The sequence below is a fragment of the Lissotriton helveticus genome, chromosome 7 (genome assembly GCF_964261635.1).
Source record: "Lissotriton helveticus chromosome 7, aLisHel1.1, whole genome shotgun sequence".
In the NCBI taxonomy this organism is placed as follows: domain Eukaryota; kingdom Metazoa; phylum Chordata; class Amphibia; order Caudata; family Salamandridae; genus Lissotriton; species Lissotriton helveticus.
The window spans coordinates 1311246725-1311267762 of record NC_136068.1 but is presented as its reverse complement, the minus strand read 5'-3'; the positions used below and the strand labels follow the sequence as shown (position 1 = coordinate 1311267762).

Below are 21038 nucleotides of genomic sequence, written 5' to 3'. Positions count from 1 at the left end.
CTACTCTACTTTCTACTCACTACTCTACTCACTACTCACTACTCTACTCACTACTCACTACTCTACTCACTACTCACTTCTCTACTCACTACTCTGCACTCACTACTTTACTCACTACTCTACTCTACTCACCTCACTACTCTACTCACTACTCTACTACTCTACTCACTACTCACTACTCTACTCACTACTCACTACTCTGCACTCACTACTCACTACTCTACTCACTACTCTACTCGCTACTTTACTCACTACTCACTACTCTGCACTCACTACTCTACACTCTACTCACTACTCTACTCACTACTCTACTCACTACTCTACTCACTACTCTACTCACTACTCACTACTCACTACTCTACTCACTACTCACTACTCACTACTCACTACTCTACTCACTACTCACTACTCTGCACTCACTACTCACTACTCTGCTCACTACTCACTACTCTACTCACTACTCTCCACTCACTACTCTACTCACTACTCTACTCACTACTTTCTACTCACTACTCACTACTCTACTCACTACTCTACTCACTACTCACTACTCACTACTCTGCTCACTACTCACTACTCTACTCACTACTCTACTCACTACTCACTACTCTCCACTCACTAATCTACTCACTACTCACTACTCTACTCACTACTTTCTACTCACTACTCAATACTCTACTCACTTGAAGAAGGAATTAAAATATTTAATAAATTCACTGTCATTTCACAGAAAAAAATTGTCAAAGGGGGTTGCTGAAATCTTTAAGAAAACTGGTTCTAAAGTGCTTTCCATTGAAATCTGTAAAGCGACTTTTTAGTTGTAAAATTACTCATTTCCCTTTTTAAAGAGCGGTCAGTAGACGAAAAATTGTGTCAAATGTATTATAACTTGTTTGTTTTATTTGTTATCAAGTTTCACCAATCACTTTGGATTTTTCTGGTGGCCCTAAGCATCGTTCTGCCGCACTGTTTGAAGTGTTAGCCCATCCTCCAATGGTTGGTAATTTTACACCTCCAAACATGCTCCGTTTTCTTTTTGTTTGCAGTTTTATCCAGTGCAAACTCAACCCAAAGGTATTGGAGTACTTTACATGAGCATATACATTACACAAGGACACATTCATTTTTGGTAGGCACAGGGAGAGTAAGTGATTTGCCCAAGATTACAGGATGTTGAGCCGACGCCGAGATTCAAGCCAGGTTCCCACTCTCCAAAATCGGCAGCTGTGGGCGCTGCGCCACATCCTCCATCCAAAAAGTCACTTAGAAATGCATATCCTATAATCGTGTGCCCTGACCCCTCGACCCCACGCACACACTGTGGCACTCGCGAATATCTGCAGACAACACACAGCATACGGTCACAAGCTCCCAAATAAATGTAATCCTACAAAACAGAGGGTTTGATCCCGTGCGCAGCATGGGGACGCTAAGGCCAGGCGGCTGTTGAGGAAAGACAGTTGACAAGGATAATGTCCAGACGGCGCCCTCAGCAGCCGGCGGGCCTGTAACTCAAACCCAAGGCCTGCCTGGGGTGAGCTCATCTTCCAGATTTAGCCCGGGGGGGGCACGTGGCCTCACAGGCTTCCTTCTAAAGGAAGAATGGGAGGGCAGACTGCCAGGGAAACTGCGGGCACGCATCTGTAACGTGTGTCTTGCCTTTTGCAGTTAGTATTTCTTGCAGCTGGGCTATGCACTGGCAGCGGAACAGGACAGCCATTGGACACAGTCTACGATTTTACAAAGACCCCTCGCGCCTGGAGAAAAATGCCCCGTACAGCGCCTGCGGACACTCTCTGAAGAAATCAGATGACTTTTTTGTATGCAATGCAATGGTGAACGCGCTCGCACCATCTGGATTGCATTACACGGGCACTCTGACAGCTCCTAATTAAGATTAATAAGTCTGCCGTGCGCGAAACCGCCGAAAATATGCCAAATCGGGCACGCGTACATTACATATAGCCTATCACGTAAACGCTGCTAAATAGACAGCACAGCGAAGACGAATCACTAGGCAGATGCCATAAAAAACTAAGGAATGTGCCAGCCGGACCCCTTTCTGAATTCTTTTTTTTTTTTAACGCATAAGAGCTCGGAAGCTCCGCCCCCCACTTTGTGGTGGCGTAGGCCCGAGCCCTAAAAACGTGATCTGCGAACCGAACTCTACCTTTTTGCCAAATTTGGTGTAATTCCGTTCAGCCGTTCGGGCTGTAGCCCTGGCTAAATGTCCTATGGAAAATTGCATGGGGAAAACACGTTTTGGGACCCCCCTTTTTTCTCGGCCCCCGCTTCACGAATCACCCCCAAACTTTCAGGGAAGGAACGGAGCGAAGCAGGCCATTTTCTTGGAGAAATTCACGAAGATTCGTCCACGGGCGCCAACGTTATTCCAAATAGAATGTTGCGGATTTCCTATGGAAACTAGGTTTTAACTATAACTACCTACTGGCGACCGCCAGTAGGTAATATATATATGTGTATATATATATATATATATATATATATATATATATATATATATATATATATATATATATTTATATTCTTTACCACACCAAACTTTCAATCAAAGAAGGCGCTGACTCCATGAATCTCAATCCAAACGGTTTATTTCATATTCAGTTTCTGCTAGAATATATATATACACACACACACACACACATACAATATGTGATTGTGTTTAGGTGTTTGTGTATACACAAATATAGACATGGGAACTTCATATCCCCCTTTTTTGCTACTTATCTCCCTTTAACTCTGCCCACCCCTAAACTCTAAAATGACCCTTACAACCCTTTACTGCTACCCTCCCCAAAACCCTAAAAATACTCTTGCCTCCATTTAACTCAACGCACCCCTAAACCCTAAAATGGCAATTGCTTCGCCTACCCCTGAACCCTAAAGTTCCCTTACCTCCTTTTACCTCTACTCACCCCTAAATCCTAAATTCACCCTTTCCTTCCTTTCCATCTCCCCACCATAAACCCTAAAATCACCCTTACCTCCATTTATCTCTGCCCAACCCAGAACCCTAAAGTTACTATTATTAACTCCATTTACCTTTACTGACCCCTGAACCCTAAAATTACCCTTAACTCCATGTACCTCTACCCACCTTCAGACCCTACAATCACCCCTAACTCCTTTCTCCTCGACCGACCCCTAAACCCTAAAATCAATCTTACCAACCTTTACCTCTATTTGCACTTACACCACTTTCTTTATACAACATAAAAGTATGTTATTAAAAAAAAAAAACTTCCCTGCGTGGTAAATTACTGCACGTTAAAGATATACAGCCTGATTCATGAAGCTAAATTGCGATCGCAATAGCTGCGAAAAAGCAATTGCGATCGCAATTCCACAAAAAGGTATTCAAGAAAAATATTAGCGAATTCGCTAACACAAAATAGCGAATCCGCAATAGAATTCGCAGAATCCTGGTAGTAGCCCAATAGTGAGTCGGGAAATGCGAGAAACCATGGATGCTGCGAATAAGTATGCGAATTAGCTATACAATCGCAATCGGTATTCAACAAAATTCGCAATTTGTGAAAAACCCAAAAAACGCTGTTTGCGAGGCGCAATTTAAGGACAACCCAAAGCAGGTGGTAACCATCAAAGTTAAAAAAAAAAACATTTGAAAAACCGTTACCCAATCAGCAACAGGTGCTGGACTGACCAAACACACTTAAGGAGAAGCAGCTGCAGCATTAGGACTCTCATAATGCCAGGACTGTACATGGTGGTCAGGCGGCGAAGGCTACAGCGAGCTGCATGGAACAGACGCAGGATCCAGGAGAGGATATTCCGCCAGCGGGTCACCCTGCTGGGCCAAACCAGAGAGCAAATATACGCTAAGTACCGCCTGAATGGGCCAATGATCATCAAGCTAATCCAGGACCTGGACCCTCTGATGCAGCACCCAACAAGGCGGACCAATGCCGTGCCCACACATGTCCAGGTAATGTGCAGCCTGCACCTTCTGGCCTCTGGAAGCTTCCAGGGGATAGTTGCCGCTGCTGGGGGGATATCCCAGCCCACCATGTCCCGCTGCCTAAGGAGTTTCCTAGATGCAATGCTGACCCAGCTACACCAGCACATAAAATTCCCCACCAGCCAACAGGACTTGGATGAGACCAAGCATCAATTCTACAATGTTGCGCAATTTCCACATGTGATAGGATGCATTGACTGTACCCACATCCACATCTGCCCACCTGCACAAACGGAATACATGTACCGCAACCGCAAGTCCTACCACTCCCTCAATATCCAGATGGTGTGCAACGCAAAGAATTACATCACGGACATAGTGGCACAGTACCCGGGGAGCACACATGACTCATTCATATTCCGGCACTGCGGCCTCCACACACGACTGGCCAGGGGAGACTTTGGTGAAGGACACCTACTTGGTAAGTACACTTGCCCCACAATGTTACACTGTGATGAACTAGCTGCGCTGCACAGGCACTCACCCTCTGCTCCTCTCATTCGGGTGACAGTGGCTACGCTCTCCGTGAATACCTCCTCACCCCATACCTCAACCCTGCTACACCACAGCAACGGCGTTACAATGTAGCACACATACGCACAAGGAATTGCATTGAGAGGACATTTGGGCTACTGAAAAGCAGATTCCGCATACTTCACAAGACTGGTGGGGCCATGTACTACAGTCCTGATGTCTGCTGCCGCATTGTGGCTGTGTGTGCAATACTACACAACATTGCTACCAAGCGCCGGATTCCTGTAGAGATATCTGGCAGTGAGTCGGAAGGGGACGACCGGCCACCTGCACATGCGCGTCATGCACGCGGGGAACATCCAGCTGAAGGACACAGACGGCGCAACCACATCACTTTGAACTGGTTCTAGTGCACCCACTTCCCTCACCCAACACTTCACAAATGCATGACAATGGAAATAATGACAGGAGTCCGATGTTCAATGCTTGAATAAATATTATTGTTGAAAGCACAATAATATGGAACAATTGTTATGATTTACATGTGAGGAGTATTGCGCCATACTGCTCAATGTTATAGACACGACATGCTTATGTCAGCAGCATGTCCCTGCCCATGGATTGAAAAGTCATGTGCAACTCCGGCGCGCAGCACCCAGTCGCCTCTCAGGCTCCTCCTCCCGCAGGGCACGTGATCCCACACTGGGCCTGCTGCTGCGGCGTAGGACACCGACCTGTGTTGCAGACAGGCTGCTGACACTCGATGTCCCCTCGCTTGTGTCATCCCCATCAGCATTGGCTGTGCCAGTTGGTTATAGGGCCAGTACAGCAGTGGTCAAATGTTCAAGTACACGTGCAACGTCCTCGCTGCATTGTACCATCTGCAGCTGCATTGCTAGACACCGACGGGACAGCTGGGAGGTGGCATTTCCTATCACGTAGTTGGAACGCGTGTAGGCCGTGAGGCGCGTGAGTAGCTGGCGGTGTCGGCGGCGGGCGATGTTGCGCTGGCTGATGAGGGCTGCAGTGTTTGCCTCCATGGCAGTTGTCATTCGGTCAATTCGATCAGACACATTGGCAACATTTCTGCCTATGTTGTGGAGCTGCAGTTGCATGGCACCTTGGCGTCGTGCCTGCAATTGGTGCACGCGCAGCATGCGGCGCTCAATACTGAGCCCTGGCACACGCACAGCCATCGCCCTCCTGCCGGTGCGTGCTGTACTCTGCTGCGGCTCCCTGACATGCCTGCTGTGCTGGCTGCCCACAGTGGGTGTGAGTTGTGTCGCAGGTCTAGCAGCACCTGATGTTGATGGTGCCACTGGGATGGGTCTTGCAGCTGGCACCGGTGCTGTGCCTGATGTAGCTGGCGTTGCTGGTGGGGTTCTGCATGGTGGCACTGGTGCTGTGCCTGATGTAGCTGGCGTTGCTGGTGGGGTTCTGCATGGTGGCACTGGTGCTGTGCCTGATGTAGCTGGCGTTGCTGCTGGTGGTCTGCATGGTGGCACTTGTGCTTGGGCAGATGGAGCTGGTTGTGTGGATGTTTGCTCCTCCTCACCCTCAGGCTCCTCTGGTGCCTCATCTATCTGCAGCCACTCGCTGTCACTGCTGGTGTTTTCTGCGCCACCTGTGATGGGAAGTGGACGTAGATTAATTGCATGTATCTTTGACATGTGCAGTTGGTACACGCATGCTGGCTACTATTCCCTGGCTGTCTGAGCATTGCGGACATTGGGACATGTCTGGCTGCATTGGAATGTTTGTAAGTTGTGGGCAGACTACATGTCCCACAATGCAATAGGGCATGTTCCTATGTGCATGGGCTGCATGACTGGGGTTGATCATGGGAGGCTATAGGGTCATGGCCATTGTCAGGGGACAGGGTCGCAGTCGCATGTCACTTACCTTGGCTGTCTTGGGTGGATCGGGATGAGTCCAGAGGGATGACCCCAACACATGCCTCAGGCTGCAGTGTGTCCTCCACACGATCCTCCAAGGGGGTGTTGGGAGGGACTGTTGGATCTCCCCCTCCAGTGACAAGGCTCTCACCCAGCCTCTCAGCCACCCTCTCCTTGGCACGACCTCGGAGGTCGTACCACCTCTTTTTGAGGTCGTCTATGGACCTCTGTGTTACTCCCACTGCGTTGACTCTGGCGCGGATGCCCAGCCACAGTCGCCGTTTCTCGGCCTCAGCCACCCTCCTGGAGTCCTTGCCAAAAAGTTTGTTGTGGTCATGGCAGACTCCATCGATTAGATGCTCCAGCTCCTGCTCCGAAAATGTAATCTTGCGCTTGCGCCCGGTGTCACTGGGCCCTGCTGCTGCATCCTCTGGCATAGCTGCAGTCTGCAATATCCCAAATATCCAAGTCTGGAGGTGTTTTGAGAGGAGCTCTGTGTGGTGCTGCTTCAATCTCTGCCTCAGTGTTCTCAATGGGGGAGGGAACTGCCTGCTTCCTGGTTGTGATGTCATCACTGTGCTCGATATGCGACTTCCTGTTTTTGCGATCTCGCTATTAGCGAGATCGCAATTCCTCGCTAATTGCGAGTTCGCTATTCCTACACGGAAATGGACGGATTTATCGATTTTTCTGCGAATTTGTAAACTCGCTATCGCCTTTTGCGGGCGGTTGCGAATCGCTTTATTTACTCGCAGTTTTTGATGAATCCCAATATGCGATTTCTGAATAGCGATTCGGTATTAATCGCTATTTAGAAATCGCAGATTTGGGTTTTTATGAATCAGGCTGATAAATTCTTATCTGTGTGGTACTTACATGCCTGGTAAAGGTCACGCGTGGTGAAGGATCCATGGTGATTGCGACTTCCCTTTAATAGGCAATGAAATGCATATGCGTGAGTCATAACATAGCAAGCACAGCAGACATTTTCCTCTTTTGACAAGAAGACATCAGCAATGAGTCTTTAAACCTCAGTATGAATTGCTACCCAAATATATTTTTTAAATATCTTCTTCCACTTCAGGAAAGAGCCATTCTTCTGACAATCATAAATATAGGTCTCCAGAGGACGCTGTCATCATAAACCCAAAGCTCAATACCGCTTTATGAAAACTCTGTACTTTTTTTTACACTAATGCGATTTTTTTTATTGTAGTTTTTCGTGTTTGGAAACATGTCCCGGTATTTAGATATGTCCTATTACCTATCTGGAATCTGAAAATACATTTTCTCATTCAGCGGCTAATGCATTGCAGGTGATGACGCAGGGAGTAGTTAAACAGGTGGAGATAGACGGCAGTGCGTGAACCACACCACGCAAATAGCCCCTTGTGTGATGACAACTTGATGATCGGTTATTACTGAGGCAAAGCCTTGCCTTGGTTTACTTGCCATTTTCAAAGCCTGTGGGCTCTGCGCAAAGACCATGTAATGCCACACGAGTTCTCGCTCAACCCTTAGTAAATTACCTGCATTAGAGTGTAGATTAAACTAATCTCCCATCCCCAAGTGAAATCCTTTGGATTCCCTGCGGCTTTTTCCTCTGTTAGAAGACTGGCCTGCAGGCACATTGTGTGTTCTATAACTGACAGAGCGCCTGAAGGGCCGTGGAACTTGGAGAAAGACATATGTCCGGCGCTAGGCGGCCTTATACGGCTGTGTGCAGGTGTGACGTCTTCCTCTGTGTGGGCGATAGACCTGCCAACTCCCACCCGAGGCCACTCACACGTGCACACTCCGCAGGCGGCAGGGGTCCAGGGACATCCAAAAAGGAGGCTGGGCCTGGGGAGGCACCGGTCCGGTCACCTTGAAATCTCCCCACAGACGGACTGGGAACCAAAAGCTGCCCTGTCCACGTGTTCACCCGCTCCAGGCTTCCTCTTCGCTCTCTCGCTCTCTCTTCTCATCCATTTTCTGTCTCACCTCCTCTCCTCCTCTCTTTGATATCTGTCTACCCCCTCACTATTTCCTTCCACTCTCTTTCATTGATCTCAGGGTCTACCCCTCTCTCTTTGCCTATGCACCCACCAGAGCCACCAGCTTCAGTCCTGGGTCTTTAAACACCGGCCTTTAAAAGCTACAGCCCAGCGGGGAAATGCCCGATGTGACACATGGCCAGTGCGGATCTGCAGCCCTGGTTAGCAGAGAGATTGTTGACACTCGTTTAAGTTCTAAGATTGGGGTCACCCAACGCCCTCACTTTCATGTCTGAAGTGTTGACTGGATTTACCTTAATACTAGAGGAGAGCACTCCAGAAATACAAAACGTCACGGGTATTTACTACATAACTGTGTACAAAACTTTTTGGTGTTTGAAGAGACCTATAAGTAACAAGCATTAGCAAAACCAATAGGTGTCATCTTTTGGCTTCCAGTTCAGACCTATTTGCTTTGCCAATGCTTTTTGCCAGTTTTGCTCAGCATAAAAAAAGGCGAAACATGCTTGTTATCGGCGCTGTGCAGTATCACCATAAAAAAGTGAGCTGACGTGAATACATACATGTGTGATCTCACCAGTATGTTATGCTTCTTCAGGCTACGGCTCCCATCTGATGGTGGTATTCATGAATATGCATCACCAGACATGAGCATTAAAAAAACAAATCGTTACCAATCATGGTATAATTGTTAAAAAAACAAGTTTTTATAAAAAAAAGAACATGAAGACGGCAATGGGTGGAGGTAGGGAGCAACAGAGGAATCAATGGGGTAGACCTCAATGCAGGAGGTAAAGAACAGGGGAGCAACGGGGGAGCTTAAAGCAGGAAAGGAGGGGACTAATCAAATAAGAAGCATAAAAAGCCAGCGAGGGTGTGAGAAGCAACAGATGAACTAGGAAGGAGGAAGAGAGAGCAAGGTATGCCATGCCGAGCACAGGTACTTGAGGCACACGAGGGTTAGAGCAGGAATACAAATGCTCCTGCCTGGATCCAGAAAGACAAAAAAATAGTTCCTTGAATGGAAGGATACAAGCCATCCATACAACACAGTGGTAAAGAAGGTAATCTTTGGGGTGGTGGGCATAAACACATAGGAAGGACAGCCACTGAATACGAAGCAAGCAAATGAGTGACAAGAAAGTCAATCAATAGATAGCAATGGGAAGGCTGAAAGCCTACTTTAAACGCTTGGTAAATTCACCAAAGATCATTCACAACCTGACATCTTGGGGTGTCTGCTAGGGGAGAACTAAAAAAGAACCCACAAGAGGGAAAACAAAGGACAAAAAGTGAAGGGTAGTGGAAGACAGACACAAGAGGTGGAACCAAGAGCAGGGCCCCTTGGTATTTGGCAACCTGGAACTTGGCAGCATAAATTGCAGGCTCCTAAGAGCAGAAGAAAATCTGACAGTGTTGATGATAAAGAAAGCAGTTCATACCCATACAGGGTGCTGATGGATTTACCTAAACATGGTGTGATAGTCCAGACACCCTTAATAATCAGGGAAGATAATGGTGTTATAAACTTGGGAGCCCATGCAAAATATGCATTCTGATTCCAGAGGAAATACAAAATTCAGAGATCTACCAATGGGCTTTCCTTACAATATAATGGAATGGTAGAGGAAATTATATCTGTGAATTCCGCCCCAATATTAGCGTTTTCTTCAGAAAAAGGACGATTTTCCATTACTGCTCAACTTAAAGTCAGGTGCAGAAAGAAAGACAGACCATGGGGCTTCACTCTATCATCTTGAAATAGCACTTTTTAAAAAGAGGTCTTGTTCCTGACTTTCCCTCAACTAAATGTCACTTTTATCACTACAATTTACCTTTGTTTTCTGATGCCATACCCGTTTATGGACTTTAACTGGATTAAAAATATTAAGGTTGAAAAGAGTGTGCATCAGGTCTATGCCTTGGTGTCCGTGTTAATACAATGTTTATCAGTACCCTTGTGGCGTAGTAACAAAATATTACGTTTTTATTATTGACTTGCACATGTATCGACCAGGGTTGGACTTGGGAACCAAAACCAGCACTGCCAAAAAAATGCTAAAACGAGCCCCACTCCTTTCATCTCCTTGCACTCTCTTTCTCTAGCTCTCCATCCATTCTCTCTCTCTCCCCTTCTCTCCTCTCCCTCTTATTACTTTCTCTCTGCCTTTCCCCTCCCTCTCTCTTTCTCTCTCTTCAAGCCTCCCTAAGTCTTCTGCAGGTAATCTCAGGGAAATGATAGAGGCACCAGGAGCAGCCCTAGGCCGTCAACGACCTCCAAGGGGCCCAGCCCACCAGGGAAATGCCCAGTGGAATATAAGGCCTGTCCAGCCCTGGTATTAATATTGACCTGCCCAATATGATCTAGGTGAGTATATGTGGAGTTGTGGAGGTAGAAAAAATACATCTATACTCCCCCATGTGTACTTACATTAATGAAATAGTGATAGTTCATATTTTATAGTTAATTTACGTGTAGATTCATATTTCTGTCCTCCACATTTTAACAGAGAACCGACCTCACTGTAGCTTTGAGCTCTCTGGCGGCTGATGGCTCCTGTCTTAACAATTTGCATTTTCAGTCTATGGAGTAGGCAGGCCTTTTGGCTCCCACAGGAAATACCATGACAACACATTTGGTTACATTTGAATAGTACTATAACACTATGGATATAGACGTTATTGTCCTAAAACTCAAAGAGATTAATTTTGAGCCCTGCGAAAAGGGTCAGACAACATTTTGTTTTAACAACATTTAGTTGGACAAATGCACCTTTTTATTATTTTGTCCTCTACAGTATATAAGATACCGACAATTCACTATTGCCTGGTTTTGGCCCATTCTGATCACAATAAACATACCTTTTACTTTGATGGCCTTTCTTTATTACAGAGCTGGGATATGCAGAGTCAGAGGGAACCTCTAACAACGCTGCTATAAATGACCTGAGGCACTTGCTGACCTGCTTGGCATCGACGAAACACGTAATGCCTTTGGGACCCTATACTTGACAACTTAGCAAGATGTGTCGGATGCTTCCATGTAAACGTTATAGTTTGGAGGGCTATGGTACCCTACCCTGTAAAAGCTAGAAAAACATGTTTATGAGACTTCGCCAATGCTGACCCATTTATCAAAGTATTTAACTAAGTGGTTTCTAATATTTTTTCTAGGATGCAATCATGGAAAGGTATTTATTTTTTGTTGTCTAAAAAGAGGTTGTTCTAAGCATTGTCATATGATTTGAGGTTTTATAATGCCTGCCATGTTTTTCGGAAAACATTTTTTTACAAGTATATATATGATGTATTTAATACTTTCATGTCTCCATAAAATAACATTCTCATGAGCACACATAGATATTTAAGCAAAAACAAATGTTTCTTTTCACAGAGATGAATTTCTACTGGCGCCTAAAGATGGGGAGTTCCTGCAGTCTGAGAAAGACAGTCCACGAGGCCATATGTTATTATCACGAAAGAGAGCCTCAATGCTGCCGGTTACCGAGCTTCCAACATCACCCATAGCACCCCTTGGTGCTGACCCTGTGACGTCCCGGGGTGAAGCCAATGAGAGCAGTGGGCAGGAAATCTACAGGGTGACGGCCCATGCCCCAGACAGCCCTAGGAAGACCAGTCTTTCTTCAAGTACTCCGGAGAGAAGGAAAACAGCCTCCACCGTGGGCGCTATGAAAAACCCAAGTCCGCAAATATCACAACCAAACAGGATCTTTGCCAAAGATTTCATGGCTGACCCACAATGGGATTTTATGGATCAATACACCTTGGAGAATGCATCCAGGCACATGGTAAGTTAGACAACAAAACCAATAAAGCATTTTTAACTACCCCTTACCTATTTGTGGGCCCTGAGGAGGGATGGTCGCGCAGGCTCTGGTTATTTTATGTCTTTCTCAAGTAAATATATGTTGAAATTTGCCCTTTTGCAGAATCTTATCTTTGCTGGGTATAGAAGTGTGCAATTTACCCCAGAGGTAAAGTGTTTGTGCTCCTCCTTTAAACATGATGAAATTGGCATACACCTGGTTGGCATATTTAACTTACCTATAAATCCCTGGTATGTGGTACTAAGGTACCCAGGGCCTGTAAGTTAAATGTGACATGGTGACTGCAGCCCGTTGTGTCATCCACTATAGTGACAAACATGACTGCAGGCCTGCCACTAGTAGCCTGGCTGTGTAGGTTCTAACTCTAATTCAAAATAATCCCTAAACCTTCCTTATAAATATTGATGTCACCCCCAAGCATGGCTGGATATGGAACCCAAAGTAGCCCTGACAAAAGTTGTCTGACCAGCCCCTATATGGTGCGTAGTGAGTGGGTTAAGCGAGCAAACCTGACTACCGCAAAGGGAGTTGGGGGGGGGGGAGGTGAGGGGGTACTTGCACCGCGTTCCCCAAGAACTTTGGAACAAATATGGTCTACAAAACATTTTTTATTATAAATTTGAATGTATCAACTTTTAAAATATAGTAAATGATTACCTTACAGTGCACCAGGATACCCTGTCACATTCTTGTAGAGAACACAAAAACACGGACCAGAGAACAGAGAATACAACAAATAAGGTTGGGTAGTCTACATAGGGTGCTTTGCAAGTGAGCCTGGCTACTACAATAGAGGGTTTGAAGGGGTGGTTCTCCCCCGAGAAGATTGTGAAAAGAGTGACACAAAAAGTGAATTTTACAAGACATTTTTTATATATATTCAAATGTATTTACTTGTAAATCATAGCAAATGATAGCATTACAGACAGTGCACTAGGATGCCCAGTCATACTCACATAAAAAAAATTTTTTTTTATTGAAGCAAAGAACAAGTGCAGGTATGAGCAAACTTCAACATACATATACAATTCATGCTGAATGCATGACGATACCAGGCATTATAACGCACAATACCATACTCACATTCTTAAACAGAACACAAATTAGACAGATCAGAGTACAGGGAACACAAAAAATAAGACACACCAGTTTTATTTCAGTGCCTGGCGAGTCGGACCACAGCAAGGGAACTTGGGGGTGAGGCTTCTCCCACCAAGAAAATGACAAAAATGGCCAAAGGGATGCTATTGGCCACCAAGAAATACCACTTTTATTTTGATGCACTTGAAATCTTGTCTTTAGGCCATTCCGGGTTGATTATCGAGATTTTGCACCTGACTATACCTCTGGGTTGTGGCACGAAAATAATTTTAGGTGAACCAATAAATTAATCTGATAAAATGAGTCAAAATTGAAGAAGAAAGGCTTAAAGATTTTAATGAATGAGTTATATCTAAAGCTCCTTGGATGGGTTTTTTCTGGTGCTTTGCAGCTTTACTTTCCTGCAAGACTTAAAGGCAATCCTCTGATGACTTCTTAATCTGCTAATTCTGAAAGATGCACCACCTACTAATACCTAGAGGCCCCAATCTTCCAAGTTTGTGGCAGTGAATACCCCTATCTATTTAATAATGAAGGCACCAAAACAGCCCCCCCAAACAAAAAGCACTCTAGCAGCACTTTGATGCCATATGTAGTATTTTATTAAACATTTATATAGCCGCCCATGCATTTCACAGTCTTCTTTAAACAGTGGGACTGAATTAAGTCGATTCCATAAACTGATGACACAACCATTACAACATGCACAATGTTAAATAGGCTCTGATGGAGGGTTATGTTTTGAGTTTCCTTTGAAACCTCTAGTGGTCCTGCAGCACTGAAGTTAATCGGACAAAACATTCTAAATCTCTGCTGCCACAGGTGAGCCACCTTCAGTCAGTCAGAAAGCTCTGACATCTAAAAGCTCTTCCAGGTTCATCTCGGGTACACGATCCTCCCAGGAGCTTTGCCACAAATGTGTGGGTGGGCACGTGACCTTAAACCCCACCCTTGATTTTTCACACAGACAGTGACGTTTCAGTAGACCTGGCGTGATGTGCTCCCATTGACTCAACTTAACAAGCATTTACACATGCAGCATAACTGATCTTGCGCTACCCTCTCTTTCAAGCGTAGGCATGGGGCGGGCGGGAGGGTGTGGGGGCGTGTGGGAAGGGGGAGTGAAGGTGAAAGGGAAGGTGGGGGAAGGGGTCACAGAGAGCTCAGCTGTGGACAGAACGAGAGCTCCAAAATATCTTCCAACCCATCATACATTGCTGGAAGAACGTCATGCACATATTTTGTGCAACTGTCTTTCAACTCCCAATCGCTGCAGGTACTTGATGAATGAGGGGAAACAGCACACACCCGAGAGATCTGAAGTTTGCCAGGTCAATGCCTGAGTCACTCACCCAGTCTAAGTTTTTGCTTTACATTCTGGGATTTGTAGTCCTAATTTTAGAATGGAACTAAGTGGACTATAAACCCTGGAGGGTAAATCAAATCCGTAGACTAGATGAACTGCTCACGCCTGTACCCGAGAAACAAAAGCTTCAAGATCTCTGCTGTGTGGATTTAGTGTACATAAATCGCTACTCCCAAACACATACATGTTCCACGTCTGTTTTGAAGATGTGCATCAGGATGGACGGGGAACAGGTTGATATTATATTTTTTGGTTATCTTTAGATACACACTTACAAGGCAGTTAAGTACTGGAACATTAAACCTAAGTTAAACATGAACACAATGTATGGACCCGCTCTTCTCCAATCGCTCAGTTTACCCTTGGTCATGCTGCCACCCACCTCTGCCCCTGACCCCAGGCTTCCATTGAAGTTTGCACATTTAATGTTGATCTAGTTCAGGGTGTTTGCTAACAGCCACTGTGCAAACCAAGGACAGTAAACAAGTCCCTACAGCACTCTCAGTAATAAGTACACATTGTTTTTAGGTCGAGTCTAGCAGCAGCGTGCATGCACTGCTCACTCTGCGAGGCATGCAATAGTGGAGTATCGCTGTGAAGCTCCACCCACTATCCGCCCATATTTTTAATTGGCTTTTGTCATTTTCATCCATAAACGCTAGCTTCCGATTCATTATGAAGCTTGCTAGTCCCTTCTTGGTACCGCCTTGTCTCCATTTGTTACCGCCCCTAAGGACTGGACGTTTTCCCTTGTCCTTACTGTATTGCTCACATAAGCCCTCCGGTAGAACTCTTTGGTTAATCAATCTAAAGACCACTAGTGGGAGCTCAGCTTTAGCAATGGCAGCTATTTTTTTATAACTTTGCAACTTACACAATGTGCCACACGCACCCACGATGGGCCACCGCAGTGCCCCCAAAATCAGATTGATGCTTTTCTTTCATTTAAATGCGTAGAGCTGTGGGATCGCTGCTTTTCTTTAATATAAATTAGAAGAGCTGCGCTATCACATAATTTGGAAAGTACATCATTTGAAAAGAACCACTGGTCATTGAGGCGACACCAAGATTCGATCCCTAAACCCCAGTTCAAACTCGGCAGCTCTGGCACAGTGCTACACACTATTCTCTTAAAGGCAGCCTTTTTTTTGGTAACTGTGCAACTTTCACAATGTGCCAAACGCACCCACAGGACGGGCCCCCTCAGCTCGCACAAAATCAGATTGCTGCTCTTCTTAAATTTAAATGAGCAGAGCTGCGGGATCGAAGGTGCTTGGTGGCAGGAGGCAGCTGGGCAGTGCCCCTTCATGTTAACTTTAGTAATGAGCACGGCGCCCGCTTCAGGGACTAGGGTGACCAACTGGCATTGGTGCAAATTCAGGACGGTGAGTGTAAAAATTCAGGACAAAGGGTCAAAATTCAGGACACAAATTCAGGACAGGAGGTCAAAATTCAGGACAAAACTTCAAGACAATAGGTAAGTTTTACACACACATCAGAGGTCGCGCAATAGTATATAATTAAGCCCAGCCATTTCCAAACATATTCAACCATTTGCAACCCTATCCATCATGTATCTTTCCATCTATCATTTCACTCATCCATCCTTTCACTCATCCATCCATTATCCATCCATCCACCCTTTCACCCTATCCATCTGTACAATTATCCATCCACTCTTCATCCCATCCATCCATTCACTCATCCATCCAGCCATTTACCCTTTCACCAATCCAGCCATCCATTCACTTACTAATCCTTCCACCCATCCACTCTTTTAGTCATCCATCCATCCTCCCTTTCTCTCTCCATCGTCCCTTTCACTTAGCCATCCTTCCTTCCTTCCATCCATCCATCTACTCATCCACTCATGAATCCATCCATTGACCCTATAGTAAAGTCCACATTTGTAAAGCGCACAATCACCCGTAAGGGTCTCTAGGCGCTGGGGGCCGTCGGGAAGATTAAGCGAGCTATTGCCCAGAGTCACATGGTGCTGGGCTAACCTGCCGCCGGAGCCGGGGATCGAACCGTGGTCCCCAGATTCCAGCGTCAGTCGCCCTGGCCGCGGCGCCACACCCTATCACTCATCCATCTATCATTTCACTCCTTCACACATCTATTCATCCTTTTGTCATCTACCCTCCCTTTCACTCACTCATCCATCCTTACATCCACCCTTTCACTCATACATACATTCTTTCACCCTTGCACTTATCAATCCATCAATCCATCCATCATTTCACTCATCCACCCACCCATCATCCACCCAACCATCCACCTACCCACCCACTCATCCATCCTTTCACCCACCCACCCACCATCCAATTCACTCATCCTTCCTTTCACCCACCCACCATCCACCCACCCACTCATCCATCCTTTCACCCACCCACTCATCATCCATCCATCCATCCTTTAACCCACTCTCCATCCAGCCATCCATCCTTTCACCCACCCATCATCCATCCATCCATCCATCCTTCCCCTCATCATCCATCCTTCCCCTCATCATCCATCCATCCATCCATCCTTTCACCCACCCCCTCATCATGCATCCATCCCCTCATCATCCATCCATCCTTCCCCTCATCATCCATCATTTCACCTACCCCCTCATCATCCATCCATCCATCCTTCCCCTCATCATTCATCCATCCTCCCCCTCGTCATCCATCCATCCATCCTTCCCCTCATTATCCATCCATCCTTTCACCCTCCCACCCATACATCCATCCATCCATCCTTCCCCTCATCATCCATCCATCCTTTCACCCACCCACCCACCCACCCATCCATCCATCCTTCCCCTCCATCCATCCCCTCATCCATCCATCCTTCCCCTCATCCATCCTTCCCCTCATCCATCCTTTCCCTCATCCATCCATGCTTCCTTCCACTCATCCATCCTTTCCCTCATCCATCCATCCTTCCCCTCATCCATCCATCCTTCCCCTCATCCATCCTTCCTTTCATCCATCCATCCTGCCTTCCACTCTTCCACCCATCCTTCCCCTCATCCATCCATCCATCCTTCCCCTAATCCATCCATCCATCCTTCCCCTCATCCATCCATCCATCCTTCCCCTCATCCATCCATCCATCCTTCCTTTCATCCATCCTTCCCCTCACCCATCCTTCCCCTCCATCCATCTCCTCATCCATCCTTCCTTCCCCTCATCCATCCATCCTTCCTTCTCATCCATCCATCCTTCCTTCCCCTCATCCATGCTTCCTTCCCCTCATCCATCCATCCTTCCTTCCCTTCATCCATGTATCCTTCCTTCCCCACATCCATCCATCATTCCTTCCCCTCATCCATCCATCCATCCTTCCCCTCATCCATCCTTCCTTTCATCCATCCATCCTTCCTTCCCCTCATCCATCCTTCCTTCCTTCCCCTCATCCATCCATCCATCCATCCTTCCTCTCATCCATCCTTCCTTCCCCTCATCCATCCTTCCTTCCCCTCATCCATCCTTCCTTTCATCCATCCATCCTTCCCCTCATCCATCCTTCCTTCCCCTCATCCTTCCTTCCTTCCCCTCATCCATCCACCCATCCTTCCCCTCATCCATCCTTCCTTCTCCTCATCCATCCTTCCTTCCCCTCATCCATCCATCCTTCCTTCCCCTCATCCATCCATCCTTCCTTCCCCTCATCCATCCATCCATCCTTCCCCTCATCCCTCCTTCCTTTCATCCATCCATCCTTCCTTCCCCTCATCCATCCTTCCTTTCATCCATCCATCCTTCCTTCCCCTCATCCATCCATCCTTCCTTCCCCTCATCCATCCATCCATCCTTCCCCTCATCCATCCTTCCATCCATCCATCCTTCCTTCCCCTCATCCATCCTTCCTTTCATCCATCCATCCTTCCCCTCATCCATCCATCCTTCCTTTTATCAATCATCCATCCATCCCCTCATCCATCCATCCTTCCCATCATCCATCCCCTCACCCATCCATCCTTCCCCTCATCCATCGTTCCCCTCGTCCATCATCCAGCAACCCTTCCACCCATACATCCAGCTATTTACATTTTCTCTCATCCATCCTTCGGGGGGTGGGGGGGCAGGAGCCATCACATGAGGGGAGGGCAGGAGCCATCACAGGAGAGGGAACAGGATCCACCAGGGTAGGCACAGGGGTGGGCATGCAGTATTCTAGTATCATCTTGGGCTCCTTGCCCCCTCCTGCACAAGACAACGACAGGCTCTCTGTCCAAAATGCCATCCCCCACTGTGATGTACAGTACTTAGAGGAGATACTTTAAGAGAACTGGTTTCACTGATTGTCCTCCATACTGTGTTAATCAGTGTGGGTGCGATTGTGCCATTTCTTAATTTTATTACATTATAGACTGCATGTTTGAAGAACCGAGGTTTGCTTACAATTTAGTGACAGTAATTAAGCTCTGTGAAGAGAACCACGTGCTGCCTCGGTGTAAATCAGTTCATAAAGGGGGTTTGTTGTAAATATCGGTGTAAATCAGGGCCGGTTCTAGGGTGTTTGGGGCCCTGGGTAGGAAATGGAATGTGTGAGGCCCCCTCTAAATTGCAGAGACCGACGCATTCAGGGCTGTTTGCATCTGAATAGATGCCCCTGAAGCTGCAGCCCCTCCCTCTCAGTCACCTTCAAGTACCTCTTAACAGCTCATCAAGGGCTGAAGGTGTGAGTGATGCCACCCCGCTGTGCCTCTCCAATGCTGCTGGGTATCTGAGCTCTGGAACAGCATCGGAGTCAAAGAGGGAGGTGGGGGCAAGCTGGGCCCAGTTAAAATTACGGACAAATGCCGTCCGTTAAAGAATCCTTCACGGACAACGGAGAGACAGCCAAAATTACGGACTGTCCGTGAAATTTACGGACGGTTGGTCACCCTATCAGGGACACCGCGCTCTTTCTTTGTTTTTTGTTTTTAACTTTAATGAGCAAGGCGCTGGCTTCACAGACACCGCGCTCTGCAATGCAATAGGTGTTGCTTTTGTAAATGACAATGCATTTTTTAATGTTTTATAAAGGGCATTGCCATTTACAATGCCAATAGCTCAAATCAAATCATATCAAATAAACTTTAATCGGTTTCACTTAGATACAACCATGATATTTGTAATACATCCAGATTACATCAAAACGTTCCATAAAATAACAAACCAAGTAAAACTTGATAAAAAAACCATAACACACCCTCCCTATTATTATTTAGCAATAAAGTGCAAGTTCAAAATCAAACAGTGTCCCCCTTAGATTAGCACAACCTCCCATAACAGTCTCTAGCAGAAAAGTGCAAGTTAAGAGTCAAGCAGTATCCCCCTTGGATTAGCACAACCCTACAGAGTTATCCTGACCCTCCTAAATACAAGTCTCCAAGAAGGATTATCAATCAAAGTAGCTAAATATCAAAACAATCCCTTGTCTTCATGGTGGATTCCAAGAAGCCCACAATAAAGAAAATACAATCGGCCTTCAACAGTTGGGGGAACAGGATAGCTGGACGAGCCTGGTAAAAATTGAACTTCTTCAAAACAAGAAATAAAACAAAACCTCCGGGGTACTTCATAAAATTTACAAAAAAACATAAAATGTAGCAGGTTAATTTCCTTAAAGTAATGAAGGATTCCCTAATTATTTCCACATCTTTTTTTACAATTAAATTTGGGGATTAGAAAATAGATCAGCACGCCCTAACTCTTCAAGGCTACTTTTGATGAATCTGAGCCAAGGTATTCGGGACGCATTATCAAGGGACATACATTCTTTTAAAATCAAATAGCTAAGAGTTAGTTCTTTATTCAGCCAGCAGTTAAGCCAAAACACCAGGGGGCACAGTGCCAGGGTGTCACTTAAAAAAGGCACCCCCTGTTCCTCATGGACCACCAAATTAGACAGACCACGCGGAACACCCAACAGGCGCTTTAACAAAGTATTCTCAGCCACCTGAAGTATATCAGTGTTGGTATGACCCCAAATTTCGCTTCCATAATAGGCTATAGTTACACTTTTTGCTTGATAGACTTTCATCATAGCTGCAATTGGTCTCTTGCCTAGTTTGGAAGCAAAATTAAAAATGGTCGCGTTCACCTGGGCCAAATCCCCCTATTCTATTAACTTTTATGCCCACCCAATTAATATGAAAATCAAGTAACACTCCTAAATATGAAAAAACATCAGTGCGGGGAACTTTAGCAGGGCATACTCTAAATTGAATTTTTTTTTAGGTCCGGTCCCTACTTGCATTATGTAAGATTTTGAGTTGTTGATAGATATATCTCGATCCAACATAAATTGAGTAAAAACGTCTAAGAAAGATTGGAGACCCCTAACAGTTCTAGATAACAGAACTGCGTCATCCGCATA

General features: G+C 46.0%; 1 protein-coding gene across 2 annotated transcripts in view; it reads left to right on the top strand.

Moving 5' to 3' along the window:
• ST6GALNAC1 (ST6 N-acetylgalactosaminide alpha-2,6-sialyltransferase 1) overlaps positions 1 to 21038 on the top strand; it is a 304387-nt gene that overhangs the window by 133365 nt on the left and 149984 nt on the right. For both annotated transcript variants that reach the window (XM_078654604.1, XM_078654603.1), the window contains exon 2: positions 11761 to 12175. In XM_078654604.1, coding sequence (XP_078510730.1) covers positions 11761 to 12175 — 415 coding nt within the window. The remainder of the gene's footprint in view (positions 1 to 11760; positions 12176 to 21038) is intronic.